The sequence below is a fragment of the Rhagoletis pomonella genome, unplaced genomic scaffold (genome assembly GCF_013731165.1).
Source record: "Rhagoletis pomonella isolate Grant_MI unplaced genomic scaffold, Rhpom_1.0 Rhpom_scaffold_00002, whole genome shotgun sequence".
Lineage (NCBI taxonomy): Eukaryota > Metazoa > Arthropoda > Insecta > Diptera > Tephritidae > Rhagoletis > Rhagoletis pomonella.
In genome coordinates this window covers 11,873,943-11,895,341 of record NW_023458556.1, presented here as the reverse complement: position 1 = coordinate 11,895,341, position 21,399 = coordinate 11,873,943, and the positions used below count along the sequence as shown (strand labels likewise).

Sequence of the window (21,399 nt, the reverse complement as noted above, 5' to 3'; positions counted from 1 at the left end):
AAATACTAATGCATGAAAATCCTAACCTCAAAAAAATCACCCGTTAGCTTAATTCACAGCTGTGTAAGATTTATCGTGATTTCCCACCAGTATGGCTTAACATCACGGTGCCCCTTACCGACTCAGGACTTGGGCGCCGGGGTTGTCATACCCGTAGGGCCGCTTACGCGGTAACCCCTTGGGCAATTTAATGCACATGTGGAACCATTCCACCTACTACTACTATGCAGTATCTCAGTTAGTACTCACTTTTTATGTTCAAAGAATTATTAAACCCAACAAAAATATTTTATAGAGGAGGTGAAAACTGCGAGTACTTCGTATATTGAACTTTTGAGAGTTTCTTGAATGCACCTCAAATCGATTTTCGTTCACCTCACTCATAATTTTAAAACTTTAACCTTCAGCTTTTGTCTTCTCTGACAACAACTTGCAAAGAGCAATGCGCAAAATAAGAACCAGAAAAAAATTTCAAAAAACAAAAATGTAAAATGTGAATTAATATGCTATCAAACACAGCAAAAGAGCGAGAGATTCTGAAAAATATGGACATTGCGCCGAAAATATGTCAACAATGCAGAAAACGGAAAATGCGAGTTGAAAGGCGGCAAATTGCAGCAGTGCGAGGCAAATCGCAATCACAATCACAATCACCGTAGAAGTCGCACTCACTCGTTCGCGTGCTAGTGTTGGTAGCAAAGCGAAAGCTGAGCAATTCATTTAAAATGCTTATATTTACAATAATATTTTTAAATAAAATATATATTTCCGTAGAGCAACTTGTTTCCTGGTTGAGGAAATGAAACGAACGAAAATGAGCGCTGGACTTGGTTGGGGGATCCTTGAGGCGAGTGGCGAATATTGTATTGTTGCAATGCAACATTTTTGTGCAATGGTTATGTACAATAGTTGTTGCTACTTTTCGGTAGGGTAATTGAATTTTATTTATTCTTATTTTCTTTTTGCACACATACACACATAGGTACAACTTGCCAGCTTGTTTCTGGGTGTACACCTTAAGTGTCATTCAAGTAGCTGGGCTGCAATGTGCATTTTTATTAGGGTGTTCGATTATTCTACCTTTTTGAAAACCGGGTTTCGTGTTATTCGAAAAAAGGTAATTTCAAAAAAACGGGTTCTTAATTTTCAATTCGGGGAAACCTGGTTAGACCGGATATTTGCTTTTCATTTTTCGCGTTAGAATAACACTCACAGTTAGTCAGAAATAAAACTAAAAATTCAATAAAACTATTAAAATTTGTTTCTAAAATTTATATATACATACATAACTATTTCAATCAATTGTTTGCTGAAATACGTATCTCCCCGATTTTAATACCATTTATTAAATCATTTAGAGAATTAAGTTCCCATTGGAATCAGAATCGGTAGAATCTAAATAAATTTTTTTATAGCTACATACCTTTTCGTTGCATTGCCTCTGAAAAATGTTATGTTTGCGGTTTTAACAAAGTAAAAAATATAATGAATATTAAGATGCAGTTGTATAAATATTCGAGATGAAAAACCTAGTTTATTCGATAACAAAACTCTGTTTTATTCGGTATTCGAAAAGTTATTATTTCAAAAAACCCGTCCAAAAATTGTTGAAAGAACCGGGTAAAACCGGTTTGGAATACCGAATCGATCTCCCTTATTTATATGTCTATATGTATGAACATTCGTTCTTGCGGCCATGTTGGAGCCACTTGAAGCTCTTCATGAATGGACTGCATTGAAATATTTGTCTATGGGGAGCGGTTTCATGCTCCAAAGAAGCTCAAAGCAGTGAGTTGGCGTGAACGGATTCAATGGCTACTAGAAACTTTATATAAATTTAAAGCTCGTAATTTGCTACGATTTTAGTTATCAATGATAGGGACCCTTCTGCATTATTTTATAACGATAATCTTAAATAAATATATTGCAAGCAAGGTGAATAGTTTGCGGTTATGCAACGTTCCCCACCAGCTAACTGGACGTAAGGAAAGTAATAAAAATGGAAGCCTACAACACTTTGTTTGAGGTAGATTCATTCAGTCACTACTGGCCGGAAAGGATTTGCAAATTTGCGTTCGCTTAGCTGACGACAGGGTTCTGTACTAGTTCACAGCTTGCACGAGGAACTCTTATATAATTCCTGTCAGGATAAATGACTGCAAGTGTGCCTTGTCTTGTGTTTCTTGCAACATCACTTTACCTTGCGACCAGGAATGCAAACAAAAATAACAATGTACCAAACATCGATGTTCTTTGTGCACCCCAATCTACAGGGATTCAACAAGACCTTTTCTAGCCATGGCAAGGAATAAAAGTTACTATTTATTATGCACAAACTTAATTGAAACGTTCTTTTTTGAAAGCGTTAATTCCCAATTTGATCAAACTGGCATACAGATTTTTGAGTACCTCGGCTATATCCGTGCCAAGCGAACGAGTTTTTTCCAAGATTGGGACAACAGTTAATCAATCTCGAAACAAATTGCAAAGAAAAGATGGAACACATTATTATTCCCAAATTCTTAAACTATGTTCACATTACAGCATCAATTACACTTAGGTCTTTGTTATGCGAATTTGAATTTATGCGATTTTTCAAACCGTTTTTTCGCTGTAGCGATTTTGCTTTTTTGAGAGTTCTTATTACTTTTTTTCGGTGTGTAAGTGACAATGCTTCTGATAGTTAGCTTGTCTTTGTATTCTTACATAATTACTGTATATCGATGGCTGAGTGGAAGATCGACCTATCTCGGCTGCTAGTTCGAAAACGCTCTATCTCAAAAAACTTTTCAAGAACGCTCTACTTCAGAATTTTATTGAAAAACACCCTATCTCAAAATTCGGTTCAAAAATGCCCTATCTCACTTCAAAATGTATTGAAAATATGCTGTTATAGGGCGTTTTTGAATCGGCAGCTGAGATAGGGCGTTTTTCAAACGAATTCTGAAATAGAGCGTTCTTGAAAAGTTTTTTGAGATAGAATGTTTTCGAACTGGCTGCCGAGATAGGTCGATCTTCCACTCAGCCATCGATATACTGTGGTATTTTTTTTTTTTTTTTGGTGGAAATACAGATACAATTTTATTTATTTAATTAATGTTCAGTTCTAAATCGTAAAAAAAGTGCTGAAGTGAAGAAATAAATTGTTTTGTTATTCTTAACATTGCCTCACTGGATTTTTTATGCATATTTTTGAAATTCTTTACATGGAGTATCTGAATTTATGCGGTTTTTGAAAATGCTGCAACGCATCCCTTGTTTTTGTATGAAATAAAGTACTTTTTTATGCGGATTCTTTTTATGCGGCTTTCTGAGGAACGCATGTACCGCATAGAGCAAACCAAAATGTACTTTGTTTCGCTCAAATTACTTCACATTAACCAAGAACGTTCACATTTTCTTTCACAATATCTATAGATATGCGCGTGCATGATTCAATAATTAAAGGTTTGCTGATTAGTGACAGTAGAGTTTTGACACTCCCTTAGCTCCCTTACAAAAGCTGATTTTGTCAAGAGGGAGCGAGAAAACTGTTTTTTGAACAAACCTTTTATTATTGAATCAGGATGCGCTTGTACGTACCATTGTGTGGTTTGTACTTGATTTACAAAAAAATTATAAAAATGGTTGCATACCTCTAGGCATTTTTTTTAAATTTCCCCAACAGTGGGGGCTAAATAAATGAAAAATCTTTTTTTTTTCTTCATTTGGTTCTTGATGTACGATAAATTATTTCATTTCTATTTAATTTATTGATACATTTTACAAAGCGAAATTATTTTATTTCAGCATGATTTTCTTATATATTACAATTGAGCCGTAAATTACGATAATTTGAACAGGGACTAAATTTCTTGTGATTAAATTCCCTTTTTTTGCGTTTTTCTTATCAAACATCGATATATTGATTTTGTTATAACGATGCATCGAAAAGTCGATGTCTTATTTTTTAAAACATTGTTTTAAAGCCATCGATGTTTTTTCTTCGATGCTGCAGCCCAAGTTTTGGGTCCCAGCCTGATTTGGTAGTACTTAAAGACGATCCGTGGAGAGGTGAGGCATTCCCCGAATTGTTTCGATTGTCCATGAGGGTATTCGCGGTCCTGATTGTGGCGGGCTCTCAGAGTAAATATCTACCTTTTTCATGGGTTTTAAAGTGCCTACACTCACCGCTTTCTGTCTCCGATCACGCCCAAGTATTTGACTTTTTCGTATAACACAAGTGGATTCTAAGTACAAGCCTTTATATAATGTGGGTAACAAGCGGAGGCTCGTCTCCTCAGGGTAAATGGCAAATCTAAGTCCAAATATTTCGCATAAGAGCATACCAAATGTCCAACACCGTTCCTCTGACGAAGAGTGATACATCGTTAGCCTGTTTTTTCCAGCTACTTCAGTACGTGGTTACAACGACCAGAGAAATGATGAAAAAACGCCACCTAGAAAGATGCCTTTAATGACTCTACGTTGAGCAGAGCCCTTGGCACATTCCGCTTTGACAGTTCTGTCGCGAAGCATGCGGACTTATTTTCCAATAAATGATTCAAAAAATAACGTGAAATAATTTTCAACAGTAATGTTACTTGGAGCTCTATGTTGGAGGAAGGGTCAAGAAAACCTCTAGTAGATTTAAAAAAAAAATGCCATTTTAGCTAAGTATTTTTAATTAAACATACCCATTGTTATTTTTCCCAAGTCTCAATTCTAATTGCAACACACACACGTGCAGTGCTAAGCCCCAACATTACATGGTCGTATGTTAATTTGTCTAATTTTGTTTCCGTTTTTCTCATTCCAGCTCCTCGGCTACTGAGTTAATATCCAGACGCGGCGTTTTCTCACGTCATCATTACGGCTCGGTGGATCAGGTAAGTGTCTAAAAAATACTCACAAATAAATACACGTACCTAGAACCAAATCAGATTGCACTCGCTTACAAACGCACCCAATCTCTCGCCCTCGGCGCAGCATTCCGTCAGGTCAATGTCGGTGAGTGAGCGCGCGCGCTCTGCAAGTAATTAATTTTAATTGTGAACATAAATGTTAACCAAGTATCACTTGTGTGAAACGTTAGCAATTTTATCGTTTTCAACAATGTTGTCCCTTGTGAAATGGCGCGCCACCAGCACCCCCAGCCATCTGTACATATGTAGCCTGCGGCGGCCACCTTGCACTGGTGTGAATTCTACGGATGCGCAAACGAAGGTCATTATTTCAGTTTTTTTTTGTGCGACCAAGAAAGAGACATTACTTTTTTTGCATTTAATTAGTGGGCTTTTGTTTGACATTTGTCGCTGCTTTTCTTCTATCGCAATTTCAGCAGCTTTTTGGAAGGGTTCGCTGAATTTTGCTAAAATCATTAAAAAGAATTGCTACTTGGCGACCGTGCCAAATATTATTTACGAGCGTAAATACATACATACATATGTATATACGCGCATATATACTTGTAAACTTGGGAAGGAGTGAAGTTAACTAGAAAATTTTAGATTCAAATCCTATTTTAAGTGGGTTACATACATACATATCTATACATAACTCTAGCGCATACGTGCATACATATGCCGTGTACATTTTGCATGTATGTACATAAATACAGGCGTGACATAGTAAACTTTTAGTCTGAATTCAAGAAGTCAAGGCTTTTGCAAAGTGAAATTGGAAGGTCGTCTGAAAATATAGCGCCAAAATTGTATTCAGCGATCGTAAACAAATTAGCAATTGGCAATAGAATAGTGAATATTTTTATTTGTATTTCAGTAATTTGTTAGTAGTTTGAATTTTATATTAGCGAGTTCTTTCTTTTAAACATCAAGAAATAATATTATTTGCAAGTAGATTCAATATATCGAGCCCAAGCCTGGAAATAACGTAAGCGATATTTGTGCAACAAAATTAAATGTTGTGAAAAAAAAATTCGCTTACGTTATTACTAACTTCACTCATACTGGATCACACATAAAGTACTTAAGTAATAGAAAGTGTTCCTCTCTTCGCGATAACACCATGCAACCATCAATTTTACACAAAAACAAATATATAAAATAAATTAAACACGTGCGTAGCTTTTAGGTGTTGCAGGAAGAAGGAATTGATTTCACTTATTTTTCGCTTATATAAGCGGAAACGCTGTATTTCAATTCGCCGCACTATGTCTATGTCTCAATTTAAGCCCAGGTTTTCCAAAAAACGATATGGCGTGATGAACCGCACTACTTTGCTCGCGATACTTACTATATTGGACGATGGGAATTTTGTTGCTTTTGTACATATTTTTCTTTTGGCTACTTTTCAAGTTTTTTCATACAATATTTGGCCGGGTGTCCACATTTTCTACACTTCTCTAGATTCTATTCACATTATCTACAGTTGAATAAATACATATCGTCACTAGACACGAATAAAGGCGCGCTAGTGTTACGATAGCAAAAAAAGACGCATAAAAAAAAAATTTTACGAAAAAAGGCGCTTAAGAAAAACTTAGGCGAAGAAAGACGCGTTATCATAGATTTATGCTTGGCCAAGGACTGTCACTTCAGCATTATTCCCCAAAAACTATTTACGGAATGTACATACTATTACACCCGCAAACATAGTTAACCCCGAAAATAAGTTTACGCGTCCTTCTTCGCCGTCAAATATTTTAACGCGTCTTTCTTCGCCGTCAACTGTGTTAAGTGACTTTCTTCGCTGAAGTTTTTATTGTGCGCGGTCAACTTTTGAGGCCGCGCCTTTATTCGTGTCTAGTGACGATATGTATCAGTTTCGTTTATAATTCTTAACGCACAAGGACGCTGTTCTTTATGTACTTTTCCAAGTAAACAAAAAAAAAAAAAACACATAAAAAAGTCCAAATTTAAGCTTGTTTCATGAAGGAGAAAAAATATATATTCCAGAAATGTTAAGTGCTAATGAATCGTCGCCAACAATTTGGAAACTGTCAATGAGGTTAAAGTTTCCTAATAAAAAACAAGCTTTTCTTTCTTTCGCATTTTTAAAGCATTGGATTGTACCACCTCTGTGCACCTCTGACCAGTACACCACTTAATTTAGCATTGATTTTATCAGCTAAAATAAATTTCGTTCCAAAAACGTTTAGCAATTCACAAGGGAAAACAAGATATTAGACTTAGTTTGTTTCAAAACACTTATGGCGATTTCCTTTGTACAAAAAATGTTGCCTTCTGATCGCCCTCTTCTTAGTGTTTGTGCGTAGAGGGCAAAGAGAAGGTTGCATTTTTCGATAGAAACGAAATCGGCATTAGTTTTATGTGCAAAATTGATTGTTCAAGCACAAACGAAGTATTAGTGCGAAACATCCCCATGATTTACATCCAATGGAAATGAAATATTCACAAGTCATCAGATAAATATTTATTTCTATTTTCATTCATCCATTTCAACACTTAACTAAACAAAGTCATATGTACTACTATGTAGTTACTACATGCGTGCATATCCGTATATACATATGTGTATGAAAATCTAAAGTTTTTTACAATTTCGTTCTACATAACTAGATATACATACATAACGCACACCGTCTTCAAAAGAGTCACAACTCAAAATTTGGCATTTTTGAGATAATGCGCTAAAAATTTACACAGAGTTTTTATTTAACTTTCAGCAAAAGCTGGAGCGAATTTTTGTTATAATTAAAAAAAAAAAATAACTAAGGTAAAGCCGCCCCTGCCAATATGATTAGCATGTGCTAAGAAATAGTTTTTCGCATTTTCTGACAAACGTATTATTTTGCGTTGTGACTTTTTTGAAAACGGTGTGCGATATGTATTTTCATGAATGATCGAACCAACATTATTTTAAAGTGCCCGTAATTTTTTATGCCAGAACTAAAATTTTATTATTTTTTTTTTTATTCGAAAAGGATGTAAAAACTTTACGTTCTAAATTTATATGCATTCTCAATTGTGCACGTTATAACACATACTTCCGGGAAAAACAAGGATGTATTTTTACTCTGTTGACGATTATATGGCGCCGTTACATAAAATTTAAATATAAATTTAAGTAGTTGATTTCGTAATGCTTCTAACATAAAACCTATGTATTTATATTATTCCCCGTAGGGAAACGCACTTAAAAATTCGAAAGCTGTACTCGTATCGATAAGTAAAGATAAAGAATAATTTGCTGCAGGAATTTCATTAAAAAAAATTATTTTTATTAAAGCAAGGAAATGTATACTAACACCAAAATTTTGATTGGTATATAACTAATTAAACTGGTTGTTTGTAAATTTCACCCAATCAAACTAGCGAAATAATCGGTACATAGGTATTTCCATATGTACATACATATATCTCTATTTAGTCAAACATGTACCCGGATGCATGTATGTAAGTTTTAATAGACCCTCATTTAATCGTAATAAAAGTTATACTATATGTATACAGTTGAAAGAAACTAAAGCGATATACATAAATACGCTCTTAATGGCGCACTGAAAAGCTGCAAGCGCTTGATAAAAATGAAATATACACAATGGCTGTGCGAAAGCACTTACTCTTACCACTTAGAGATAGGGTAAATTTTTTATTTATACAGCCAATAACTGTCACATTACGTCTAAACATAGAGGGTATTTAGAATTCACAGCATTTTAATAATCCTTCATACACCAGAGTTCGGAATGTGGCATTGCTGTCAAAAAACATGGCACGAAAGCGAATATACCTGCTGGCTGTTGTGATGTTAACAAATACATACACATTTATTTTTGTTTTTTTTTACATTAGGAGTTAATTCGTTTTGCTAGTACATTTCTTTGGAAATACTAGTTTTAGTGCTTAAATACCTATTGTTGTGCGATAGGAAGTGAAAAACTTTAGCTAGCTAACATAATCAATTAAAATTTTATTAACTCACCTATGTGAATGTTAGGGCATCACAACAGATAGCACAGTCATGTCTAAGTGGGCCTCCTCCATCTATGGAGGCAGCCCGATAACCTAACCTAACCTTACCTAAATATATGAATGTATATGGGCAAATCAAAAAACACGGGTAACTTTTGTGTTATTTATCTTCATTTCCATTGTTTTAAAATATATCAACCGTTGATTTTTGGCATTTTTTTTGTTGACTTTGTCACTAATTTTCTGCCATACAAAGTGTAATCGAAAATTTGTCTATAGGAAGAAAATTTACAACACCGTCAACAAAAAAATTGCCAAATATCAACGGTATTTTGTAGCCGCATGAAACTCGCACTTTATTGTAGTAAAATTGCATGGGCTGTGGATTTGTATGGTGTTTGCTGTAGAATGAACTATATTTTTATAAGAAAATAATTGAAATTAAATATTATTAAAATATTTGTTTTTGTTATTTTATGGCCTCTTAACAATTATATTCAACAATTTTTATTAAGCTTCAGGCCGTTTTTAACGAAAAATTTATTGTGGAAAAGCAAAAATAATTTTGAAAAATGGTAGAAGTGATAGATATTTCGGAAATCACCACATTTCCTCATAAGACTTTTTTCAGTAGGATTCGAACTGACGATCCCACTAACTCAGCCAGTTGCCTACGCACTGTGCTAAGTTCGCCTTGTAAATTATCGTTGTTTTTCCCGCTTTTTCATTTGTTAAGCCAACACAATTAAGCGCAGCTATTCCGCTACGATTCACACTTGATCATGGGGTTGTTGGTTTTGTTGGTTTTTGTTAATAATTCTATTTTTAGAATGTTTAACTTTTAGGTGTGCTCGTCCTTTTTCCCCTTGGCTGCTTTTCCACAATAAGTTTTTCATTAAAAACGGCCTCAAGCTCAATAAAAATTGTTGAATATTGTTAAAATATTCAAAACTTGTTAACATGTGGCGGTCTTAAAATCATGCAACTGAATGTAGATGGTCGTACTTAATTGAGATCTTCTAATTTTAATGGCGTCTCAGGCTTTGTCAAATTAGCTTCACTTTTCGAGATAGCGATGCTTGAAACTTTGCTTAACTGGTAACTAAATATATTATAAATAACTCCCTCACATTTGAAGTTAGTTTACTACAATTTTGCCCATGACTGTTTTTGAATATGTATTATTTTTTAATTTGATGAATTTAAAAAGTTCTGCACTTATGTCAAATTGTGCAAAACTTGTGTTAGTTAACGTCCAGCGCACGTTTTCAGTTTATAGTTTCTTCGTTTTTATTTTAAATAAATCTTTTTTTTTGCAAATTTATCGGTTTTATAGTCCCTTTTTATGGACTTATTTTTCCTTTTTTTTTGGTGCCTTTTTTCGGATATTTCGCTATATTATTTAGCCTATTTCATAGGTTTTTAGGTCCAAAAAATTCATTCCCTGCTTATAAGTAAGCAAAAAATCAGTCGCCATAAGCAACACCTGATTGCGAAGACTAATTCTGGTTTAGAGGCGAGCTTTCAATAGAAAACGAGTTTGCCAATTTTTTAACGGTTCCAAAAATTTAGTAGGCTACCTTTGGTATCAAACCTAATCTGATGTTCTCTGTATACGTTTATTAATTGTTAATTAACAAAATATAAATTACCACCAATAGCTTCAAGTCAAAATTCCTTACATTTTTGTGGCATGATTAAATTTGGTACTTTATTAGATGTTCGACACCTGGAAAAGGGTTTGCAAAACTATTACTATTGCTATTTCAATCATATTTCAGCAAAATACCAGTAAGGTGCTCAATGTTAAATACAAGCGATAAAATGATAGAAGCGGTGTAATTGCAAAAGATTAAAAGGTAAAAAAAAAAAAAACTTGTAAAAACTTTGTCGACCTTGAAACTTTTGTGCTTAGTTTTCAATTAACCTTTGTCTCTTTGATACACAATTAAATATCAGATACGTATATAAATCACAACTAGAATTTACTTTTTCTGTTTTGTTAATTTCTGTTCTTTGGGAATTAATTATGTAACAGCTACACAGAGCATTCAGTTTTGAAATAATGCTTGCAATGTATGTACAGTAATTATTAGTTATTAAGCACTTTTCCTTACATTTGTGTTAGATGACAAAAAGTTGACGCTACAAAAACCAAATAAATGTTCTAGGATTAATATAAAACTATGGATATCCATAATGGATAGTACATATGTATGTATGTCTGACTATAAGTGAAAACCATAAACAACAACCGCCGACCGAACCGCCTGCTGTATTGTTGAAACTTTTTGTTTGTTTGTATTTAATAGCTACATAAAATGTTGAAAATGAAACTTTTGTTGTCCCAACCACTTATATTGTTTCATACTGCGTGTCAACCGTCTGATATTTGCTCGAGTGTATTTTATATGCAGCATGAAAATCGAAAATTCCTTACGCTAACAACAATGTCAAAGTGGAACGAACATGTTAACCACAAACAATAAAAGGAAACGAGCGAACAACTACTATACAGCCAACCAACAAGTAGGTAGTAGACATAACAAATATGTTTAGTAAATCTACATACATATAAGTATGAAAGCACAGTTGCGGTAAAAAATGTTGGTGATTTTAGCTTTTGTGATCTATACACCACCATATAATGCTAGCCACCAACATCCAACAAATCCGTCCGATTTGTTTATGTTCGATGTCATTTTTCGCGGATTTGAAAGTTTTCAAATTCTTCTGATTTGTTCGACTATTAGTGGCGCAGTTCGCGAATATTTGCAATTTATTTTATCAAAATTAATCGTTATTTTTTATTAATATTTTTTCGGTTATTTTCAACCGTTATGACGGAGATTTCGCTTTTCTTACAGTTTTAAATCTTTTATGATCTATAAATCTGAAAATAACGGTTATATAATCGAAGAATATGAATTAAAAAAATAACGATTATTTTTTTACCGAAAAAATAAAATTCATAAATTAGCGATGTATATGTATCTATAATATAAATATTACACATACCTATGTATATGAATGTAAAACAATATATGTGCATTAGGGTGGTCCAAAATAAGTAAAGTCGGAATTTTGATGCTCTCATCCCCTAGGATTGTTCTATATCGAAGAAAAATGTACCCCTATTTTTTATTTTGAAATCACAAAATTCATAGAGGTCACTCAAAGCGCTCAAAGTTTTCCATGTATTTTATATGGGAGAAAAACAACTTTTCTTTGAATTGGTACGGAATTCTTGAAAATCCATATTTTTCAGAGATCAAAAAAACTAACTGCGTTGAGTCGAAATATACCGTAATTTGCGTGTTAACTCGTAATTAATTAAATTAAGTGTACGTTACGGTACACTACGTTAAGTTACTTGGTTTTATATAGTTTTATACTCGGCTAAAGTGGCTTTTAACTACTCAAATAAATTATATGTGTGTATGTGAGTATATAGATACAAATGTAGATTAATTTACAAAAATGAGTTTCATAAAAAATTAGTGGTAGCATTTTTTTACCACTACTGTGTTACCACTCAACCCTTTGGTGAATGTTTACATACATTTCCTGATATGTATATTTGCCAAACTAATGTACTAAGGACGCAACAACGATGAAATAAGGACATCGGAAAACACAGTTACAACAACAAAGCAAGCTATCAGCAGTTGTTAAAGTGTTTATCGGAAAAGTGAAACCGAAACAACTAAGGCGACAAGGCAGTGGTGTCTACAATATGGACTTGGTTTATTTATGTATGTGTAGTACATACATTAACATATATACATAATATAGTACAAAGTCAGAACAAAAGTTTCGCAAGTGTGAAACGCAACAGTTAACACAGTTGGCGACGCGACGGGTGGATAGTGTTAAATTACTAGTGGAAGTAGTATGTAAGTATATCATCAAGCATTGTGGATTTACTTAAGTTCAGTAAACGTTGTGATGAATAACTTTGAAAAGTTCTAAAAGCGCAAAAGGAATTTGAATAAAGCCGACAAGGGGTTAAAATTTCCAGACGCTTTTTTATGTTTGTGGAATATTTGACAAAATTTTGATACATATTTACATAGCCGAATTAGAGTAAAGGACTTATTAGGTACGCATAGGCTTATGTGTTCGTTTATATACATCCAAACAGAATAGAAAATATTGAGCAAAATATAACTCTAAGAAGTAACTCTTACGGCTATTATGACAAAAATAATTAACACTATTGTGACTACTTTTGTTGTAGTTCCAAACACTTTGCAGTTAAGGCGCTTGGCCAGATTTTCCCAAATCTACATATCTACAACAAATTGATTTTGTTGAAACCTTAATATTAAACGACTCGAATTTCATAAGCTTACTGATATACTAATTTTTCTTCTAAAGCAAAGAGATGTATCAAAGCAAGTATGTATTTAATACTCGAATTATTCAGCATTCACACAAATTCGAATGATTGGCAAAAACTTGTCAACAACCTACAGAGCCAGAGTAGGAAGCAATGTTGGAGTTTACATTCCACCTGAAGCGATGTGCGGCGTGATTAATTGAGAAAGATAAAAAAAAGCTTTTTGTAAGACTTATCTTTAAGAGCAAGGATTCAGCGACAATGATGTCAAAGAACCACGATGAAGCCACTATATTTGTGAGCGTTGAATATGAACACGAAGAGTGATTTAAGTGCACAAGGTTAAAGGTTTTTGCTGAAATCAGTGAAATTAATACAACGCTGTAGACAATGGAGATTCGAATTGAGAGGAGTATGTGCAACAGACGACAAGTAAATTGAAGGAAAATGAAGGATGTGGAAAAAGGAAATTAATACAGATAATCACTCACTCAGCAACCACAAGTATACGTATTTTGTTGCATGCCATGCTTCGACTTTGATGGCTAAGAACACTTAATTGAACTTTGATACTTGGAGCATGAAAAGTCAAGTAGAATTTTGTGGCTTTGTGTGGATAATTAAATGTTTTACGTGAACCAAATGGAAATTTATATTTGATTAATATTGATGATATAAAATTTGATTTTTGCCTTGAACTTTTAAGGTTGAAGTTCTTTGTGAAATTCATAAAATCCTGAATTCTATAAGTTTACCAAATCTCTGTTATAAATCTAATAATGGTACACATGCAAAAATATTTTTCATCGTTTTATTCAGAATAGATTGCTTCGCTGTTTTTAATCCATACCCGCCTTCCATTTTGGATCTACTGAAACACTGAGAAATGTAGACAGTTGCATCCAACCTTCATAAAACTCATCCATTATGAAGCTTTAAGCCAAGGTCTTTAAAGTGTTGTTCCTCGGTATCAATAACTATCGGATGCCCTTAAGAAAGCCTGAGTAGATTAATAGGCTCTGCAATAAATACTTCAATCGCCTCTGTTAAAATGAACTGCCAGGTATGCAGCAGAGTGATGAGAAGAGGGTTCATGAAACCGTTCAAATTCCAACAACATGCTGGATTGAGAGATTAGCGCCTTAAGAGAGCATGTTGTTGGAATTTGAACGGTTTTATGAACCCTCTTCTCATAACTCTGCTGCTTACATGGCATAAAAAATTAGTGCGACCAGGTTTTGGGCCTATGCAGATTCTCCTAAGGCACTGCAACCATATAAGCGACCTGGTAATACGCTAACATAAATTTTGTCACCGTTCGTTTGGCGATTCTACCGAACCGATTTCAGAACCAAGAACGCAATTGGATAGGTATTTTTCAGTAGTAGTATTGGTTCAAAATTACTGCCAAAATCGTAATTTAAAAATTTCCGTATTTTTGTATGGTTGTTGTAGCGTCCTTTTCAACTTGAGTAGTCATCACATTTTGTTTTACTTCGTATTTCAAGTTAGACTTGTAATGAAGAAATAAAAGTAAAAAAGTGAAGAAAAAATTTAAGATAAAGATAAAAGTGAAAACTCTGAAAAATACTTAAGGATTAAGGAAATTTTTTTTAAATTTTTTTATAAGAATCGAACAAATCTAGTCACCAAAAATTTGGTTATCATGTTATCGAAATTTACAGAGCAATCGAACTTTAAAGTTATCGAAATATATCGAATTATCATAATTTATAGTTATCGAGATTTATCGAGTTAAAATGTTTATTGCGTCAACGGAATCTATTATCGAGTTATAAAAATTTATTTGATTATCAAAACTCTGCAAGTTAATGGAATTTATCAAGTTATCGATTTTTATTTAATTATCGTAATGTATGGAGTTAACGAAATTTATCGAGTTATGTCAATGTATCGAGTTATCGTAAAGGATCAAGTTCTTCTAACTTATCGAGCTCTTCATCGAATTATACCGTGTTTGCGGATAGACAACGAAATAATGAAGTTTTCGAAATATGTAAATTTTTGAGTTACCGAGATTCTTAGAGTTATCTATGGTTATCGAAATGTGTCGAGTTATGGAGTTCTATTGATAGACGAATTTCAAAAACATTCAAATACTGTGTTTTTGCAATTCATCAAGTTATCGATATATATCAAATTAGCGAAATTTATCGACGAATTGGTACGTGTCAAGTCTATTTCAAGTCCTGCCAAAGTCTTGAAGGATATCTAGTTGCCACGTTTTAGCTACAAAGCAGCATATTTTCTGGCAAATAATTATTTACCTTATAAATTAAACGACGTATTAAATTTAAAAAAATCTCCAAGGCTCTTAAAAACTACATATAACTAGAATTTCGACAGTAACTGTCACTCCTAGTCAGAATAAAAGCGTCTTAATTTAAAATATCGCATTTTCTGCACTCGTTTTCGTACTTATTCTCTATTTAACCAGGATTTAAAAGAACGCGGTGTGGTGAATCCTAGACTTTGTATTCTCTCCTCCTTTTTTTTGCTTTCACTTTAATAACCTAAGCGATTTTGACCGAGTCGAATAAAGCACACGAAGCTTTCCTTCACAAGGTCTGCTCTTGCTCTGCATGCTCTTACAAAAATTATTACATCTACTCAGCCACGCAAATTTCAGGGAGATACGAAATTCAGACAAGATGGCCTATTTGTTCTATCCCAATCACTTAGTTTATGAAGGGTTTAGGCCTTTCGCACAATAGGCTCGATAAGTCCTTACCTGCTACGTTTAAGGGACTTATCCCGAAAAAGGTGACGAAAATTGCGGGGTATTTTTTTTTTTTTTTTTGATTAGGCGATCACCCGTGGTAGTCTCTTTTATTAAAACGCCTGGGTGTTCAGCACAAATAAATCCTATTTCAACTCTCTTCGCTTCATACCACTACACTTGTGTCCATTAATCACTTGTTTACTAATGAAAAGTAATCACCAAAGCAAATAATTGAAATTAGGTGCGAAACTGGCAATTAATTGCACGTTATCCAATATACAATTGATGGGTGATTTCTCCACCACTTAATGGTAAACAGTTGGAATAGAAAGCCAGTCGTTGTTTCGTTTCATTTAGTATTTGTTCTGCACTGATATAAAGAGATGCTTCCACCTAAAGCAAGTTTCGCGCAAGGATATTGTTTAGCAACAGTTGCTTTCAGCTCGCAAGACATTGTTCCCACAATTTCAATTAACTGTTGGGAGATGAAAAGAGCTGCGCTAACCCACGCTTCTTTATTGCCTACATAAACAACATTGTAATTGCAAGCTATTTAGTTGAGAAAATTGCGTGAGAGTACTTTTGTATGTATGTATGTCTTGTTGTAGCAACCCAGTACGGCAAGAAACTAGTTTAAATATTGATGTTCAACCAGTTTTTTACACGCCACAACTACACCGGACTTTCTGCATTGAAACGAGCTGTTGACCTTAGCATGTTGATGCTCTAAGCATCAGTCAATTATACGACTCTGCATTTGATTTCACCTACTTTGAAATGCATTTGGTTTAAAGCATTTCAAAATCAGTATGTTTCATTTTTAATATTTTTATTGAGCTTTGTACCACGATTGTTTATTAGGAAAAATTGAAAAAGCAACAAAGTCTAAGCGGTAGAAGTTATAGCAGCTATTTCGGAGATCACCACATCTCCCCATCAACGTTCTTTTTTCCACACTTAAGCAGTTTTTTGCTGGGTAATGGCTGCTTGGGACGTTTGTGCAATTAAAATGTCAACAATCCCAAAGAGGCAATTTCTTTGCAACGGCTATAGGCCTTCAAAACCATAAATGTGCACAAACATAGCCAAAAGTCAGCCTTAAAAATATCCACTGCATGACGTAATAAACGTAGAGGAAATAATGCCTTCCATATCTCGTAAACGCACACACAGACACATACATACATACATACATAGAAGCACCCAAACAAGTGCAGGCATTTTTTGTGGGGGTTATTGTAATCCTTTCATTTTCATTTACGCTTCTCGCTTTCATTTTGCCAGCACTTTCATTCTCTAGGTGTGACATTGACATTTACTAAATGTTATGGGGCCATGAAGTCTCATATTTGGTCGCTTTCAATGAGAACCTTAAAGCACTTCCTTGGCGGCAATTAGGAATATTATTTTTCTTAAGACAAATTTTGTGTGGCATAAAAGTTAATCAGATGCTTTTATGAAAGGCGGTGCGCGTTGAATGTAGACTAAAGAGTGCCTTAAGTGGTTTTGTGGTTTTCTTAAAGTTATTTCTAGATTAAAGAAATGCCTTTATACTTAAGTATTTATACTTTCTTGCGCGAAACATATTTTGAGTCTTATTTAAATTTCCTCATAAATTAATTTACTTACTAATCAATCGCATTTCGTTCTTGTTCTTTATTTCCAGCTACCGCAATCCGATTTAGATGGATTAGATCCGAATTTTAAACGTTTTCGTGTAGAAACCGGTGATTCATTGGCCGAAAAGGATGAGGTGCGTATACGTAACATTACACACATACATACTTAAGTACATTACTACGTAGTATATGTCCTAGCAGAACATTAACTACATACTCTTTAAAGGCCATTTAATAAGCACTTGTAAGTCGGTCACTGCAATGTAGTGGTAACCAGTGCGCGCTTCCACTCCGTAGGGCTTGTTAAGAACTAAAAATGCAATTTTACTATATGTAGCCCATATATATACAACGAGCTAAACATTTATTAAAAAAAATAATATTATGAAATAAAAAAAAAATATAGCCAGTACTGGTCAAGTAAAGGAGTTTCTATTATTGTCATCAGTGCAAATAACAAATTCCGAAAATCCCGGGATTATTTGCCAAGGATCTCGGGATTTTCTAGACCTAAAAAAGGCCGGGATCCCAGAGCACCATAAGTGACATAGAACGTTTTGCAGTATCACCGACGATATACATAGCTCTTCAATACTATTCTTTAAAAAGCTAGCGTCGCACTTCTTTTAAAAAGATACTACAGTTATGATTCTCAATTCGTAAGTCATTTTGAAGCTTTTCAGGATGTTCCGGATTTTTTAAAAATTTTGTTCGGCTTCCTCAGTTAGTGGGGTCGCTTTTGGTGCCAAAAAGGGCTAGTGGTGGGCCTAAGAATGCTGGTGTGTCTACCGGCAGCTATTTCAACCTAACCTCAGCTTGCATAAAACAACAAAAACAAATTTTCACAAAATCATGTTGATTTCTGTTATAATAACTTCGCTTATTCGCTTATATTACAGTTGTATTGAAGAATAAAGATACTTATTATTAAAATTTCATTTTAAAAACACCACTATGTCCTATTGTACTACAAATATGTCATTTTAAAACTTGTTTCATAGAAATCGACCGTGTACATCGGCTGTTTTGCTCTAACAAAAAATTTGGGTTTTAATTTTATATATAGTATAGATAAGCGACTTCAATATAAAGACTCCTACCGTTAATACCTTAACCAAAAAATGACTAAACGTAAAGTATACATGTGCATGGAAATCAAAGCTATATTGTTTTTATATCACCAATTTTATCCGAAATTGAATGTCATGAAAACAAACAATTATTAAGGCAAAAATAAAATGGCCAAATATTGTTGTCATAGCTATGGCTCAGTTCTTTTTAACAACGTGCAAGTAAACATTGTGGATAATGTGTTTTGAAAAAATAATGAGTATGATTGTGTGTATAAAAATATTCAAAGGGAAATGTGCAAACTTGAATTGAGTGTAATTTTTATTCGATTACTTTTTTCTTATTGATATTGATATTTTGGCGACGAAATTTGCGCAAATTTTCCAGTCTTTTTTTTTTTTGTATAACAGGCTTGTAATGTGTGTGCATATGTATGTACCCGTAGGTAGCCCGTTTCTTCTAGTTTGCATACAGGCAATTATAAAAACAAACAAACACATATTTGAGTTTGAGCGACGTTATATCGTTCGTTGAAATATATGTTCATATTGTAGATCGGCCCAACCTGGAAGGCAGTATTTAAATTTATTTGACTTGAGGCTCTGTACAAAAGAAAAATATGTTTTCAAATGTGACTAAATCACAATAAAGTAATATTGATTGCATTTTGCAAAAACAAACAAATATTTTTCCCATCAGTAGATATATATTTATGTAAGTCTCCCCGCGGCTACACCAATATGTCAAAAATAAACACACACACTCACATGCCTACTTTTATAAACGAACGGATAAGTGTTGAAATCCAACCGCGTATGCTCTCGTTGTCAACACTAATCCAACCAAAATTCTTTCAAATAGAAAAACACAAACAAATTCTCGTTTAATTTATTCATAGAATTTCGCTGTATTGTGCTTTTCAGCGCACGCTATTTTATCAAAAATCTATCCGTTTGTCTTTTTCCCTTCAGTTAAGCACTCTTTGTTGTTTATCTGCTACACTTTGTACTGTTCTACTAAAGTTGGGAGATCAAAAGCGTTACTTTAAAATTATTATAATTTTTTATTGTTCTAAATAGCTTTCGTTTCCTAAGCAATAGGATCTTATGATAACCATGCGCCATTCATTTAATGAAATTTTAATGCTATTGGTAGTGAGTAGGAATTTCGCTTTTGACTCCTTGAACTTTAACTTTGAGAATCACTTGAAATTATAAGTTTAGGAAAGTATTTAAATATAACTTTAATTTCCGAATATGAAAACTTTTTTGGTTTCAAAACAATAGAAGCCATACAATTTTCGCCTTGTTAAATCATTTTTTTGGGTTTGAGTAGGGATGAAACGATACCATGTAGGTATCGATAGTTTTACTTGGAAGTAGTGTCGAAAGAAAGTTTCGATACCTAAAAAATATCGGATCCAAAGTATCGATACCTACTCATATCAATACTTTTGGCTATGAAAGTATTCGTTATGAACTAAATAAGTTTAATTTGGTGTTTTTTTATTAGTTAATAACTTGAATTAAAGCTACCAAATTGTCCATTAAAACTTTTGAAATGCGAAAAATTCGATATGTTTCCCATGTTTGAATGGATTTCTAGTAAATCTGCAACTTTACATTTTTAATAGGACGACCAGGGTTTTTCCCAAGGACATCGAAAAATTAATTAATGGAAAAAGTTCAGTGGCTTTGCAGGGGTGTAAAAGAGTATGTTTTCTAGTAGCATAATTTCTATATGTGCTGAAAATCGGCAATTGTAGAAGACTTTATTATTTCTCTGACAGTGCGTGTGATGAACATAAAATTATTAAATTCAACTTTTATAACCAATTCTTTTCTTCCTTAAAAAATGTCTTTCATGCGCCTCCCCCGACTTCGCTAGGATTACACACGTATCACACTGAGCCAAAAGTACAAAGGTTTTTTCAACCAAATTATTGTTTGGTTTTTTTCATGGTTAATACACCGATTGTAAGAAATGTGATTCAAGTTGAACATTTGAAAACTAATTCGTATGTCTGGCTGTGGCTGAACGAGCAGAGGTGCAAATATATTTATACCCGAGCGCACTTGTGCACAAGGGTATATTAATTTTGTTCACATAACGGTTGTTTGTAACAGCCAAAACGAATCGAGATAGATATAGACAAATGTATATATAAATGATCAGGATGAAAAAAGAAATCGGTTAAGCCATGTCTGTCTGTGCGTCCGTCTGTCCGTCTGTCCGTCTGTCCGTCCGTCCGTGTACACGATAACTCGAGCAAAAATTGAGATATCTCAACGAAATTTGGTATGTAGGTTTCCCTTAATCCAAGGAAGGTTCGTATTCAAAATGGGCGACATCGGACTTTAACCACGCCCACTTCCCATATAACGGTAATTTCCAGAAATACGAAAACTGCGATATTTTAGTAACTACTGAAGATAATTCACTCAAAATTGAGATTTACAATAACTTTTAGACAAAAAATAAGAATATTACAAATTTTTGGAAAATGGGCGTAGCCACGCCCACTTATGGTTACATGTGTATATCTTGGTAACCGCTGAACCACTTTCTTCCAAACTTGGCACAGTTCTTGGCCTTCGCACAGCATGCCAATTGGCGGAAAATTTTTAAAATCGCTCAATAACCACGCCTACTTCCCATATAACGGTAATTTTCAGAAATACGAAAACTGCGATATTTTAGTAACTACTGCAGATTATTCACTCAAAATTGATAATTATAATAAGTTTT

The 21,399-nt window shown here is 33.8% G+C and overlaps 1 protein-coding gene across 2 annotated transcripts in view; it reads left to right on the top strand.

Moving 5' to 3' along the window:
• LOC118733093 (GTPase-activating Rap/Ran-GAP domain-like protein 3) overlaps positions 1-21,399 on the top strand; it is a 136,365-nt gene that overhangs the window by 35,798 nt on the left and 79,168 nt on the right. For both annotated transcript variants that reach the window (XM_036462297.1, XM_036462298.1), the window contains exons 2-3: positions 4,799-4,868; positions 17,628-17,714. In XM_036462297.1, the coding sequence (XP_036318190.1) occupies positions 4,799-4,868; positions 17,628-17,714 (157 nt within the window). The remainder of the gene's footprint in view (positions 1-4,798; positions 4,869-17,627; positions 17,715-21,399) is intronic.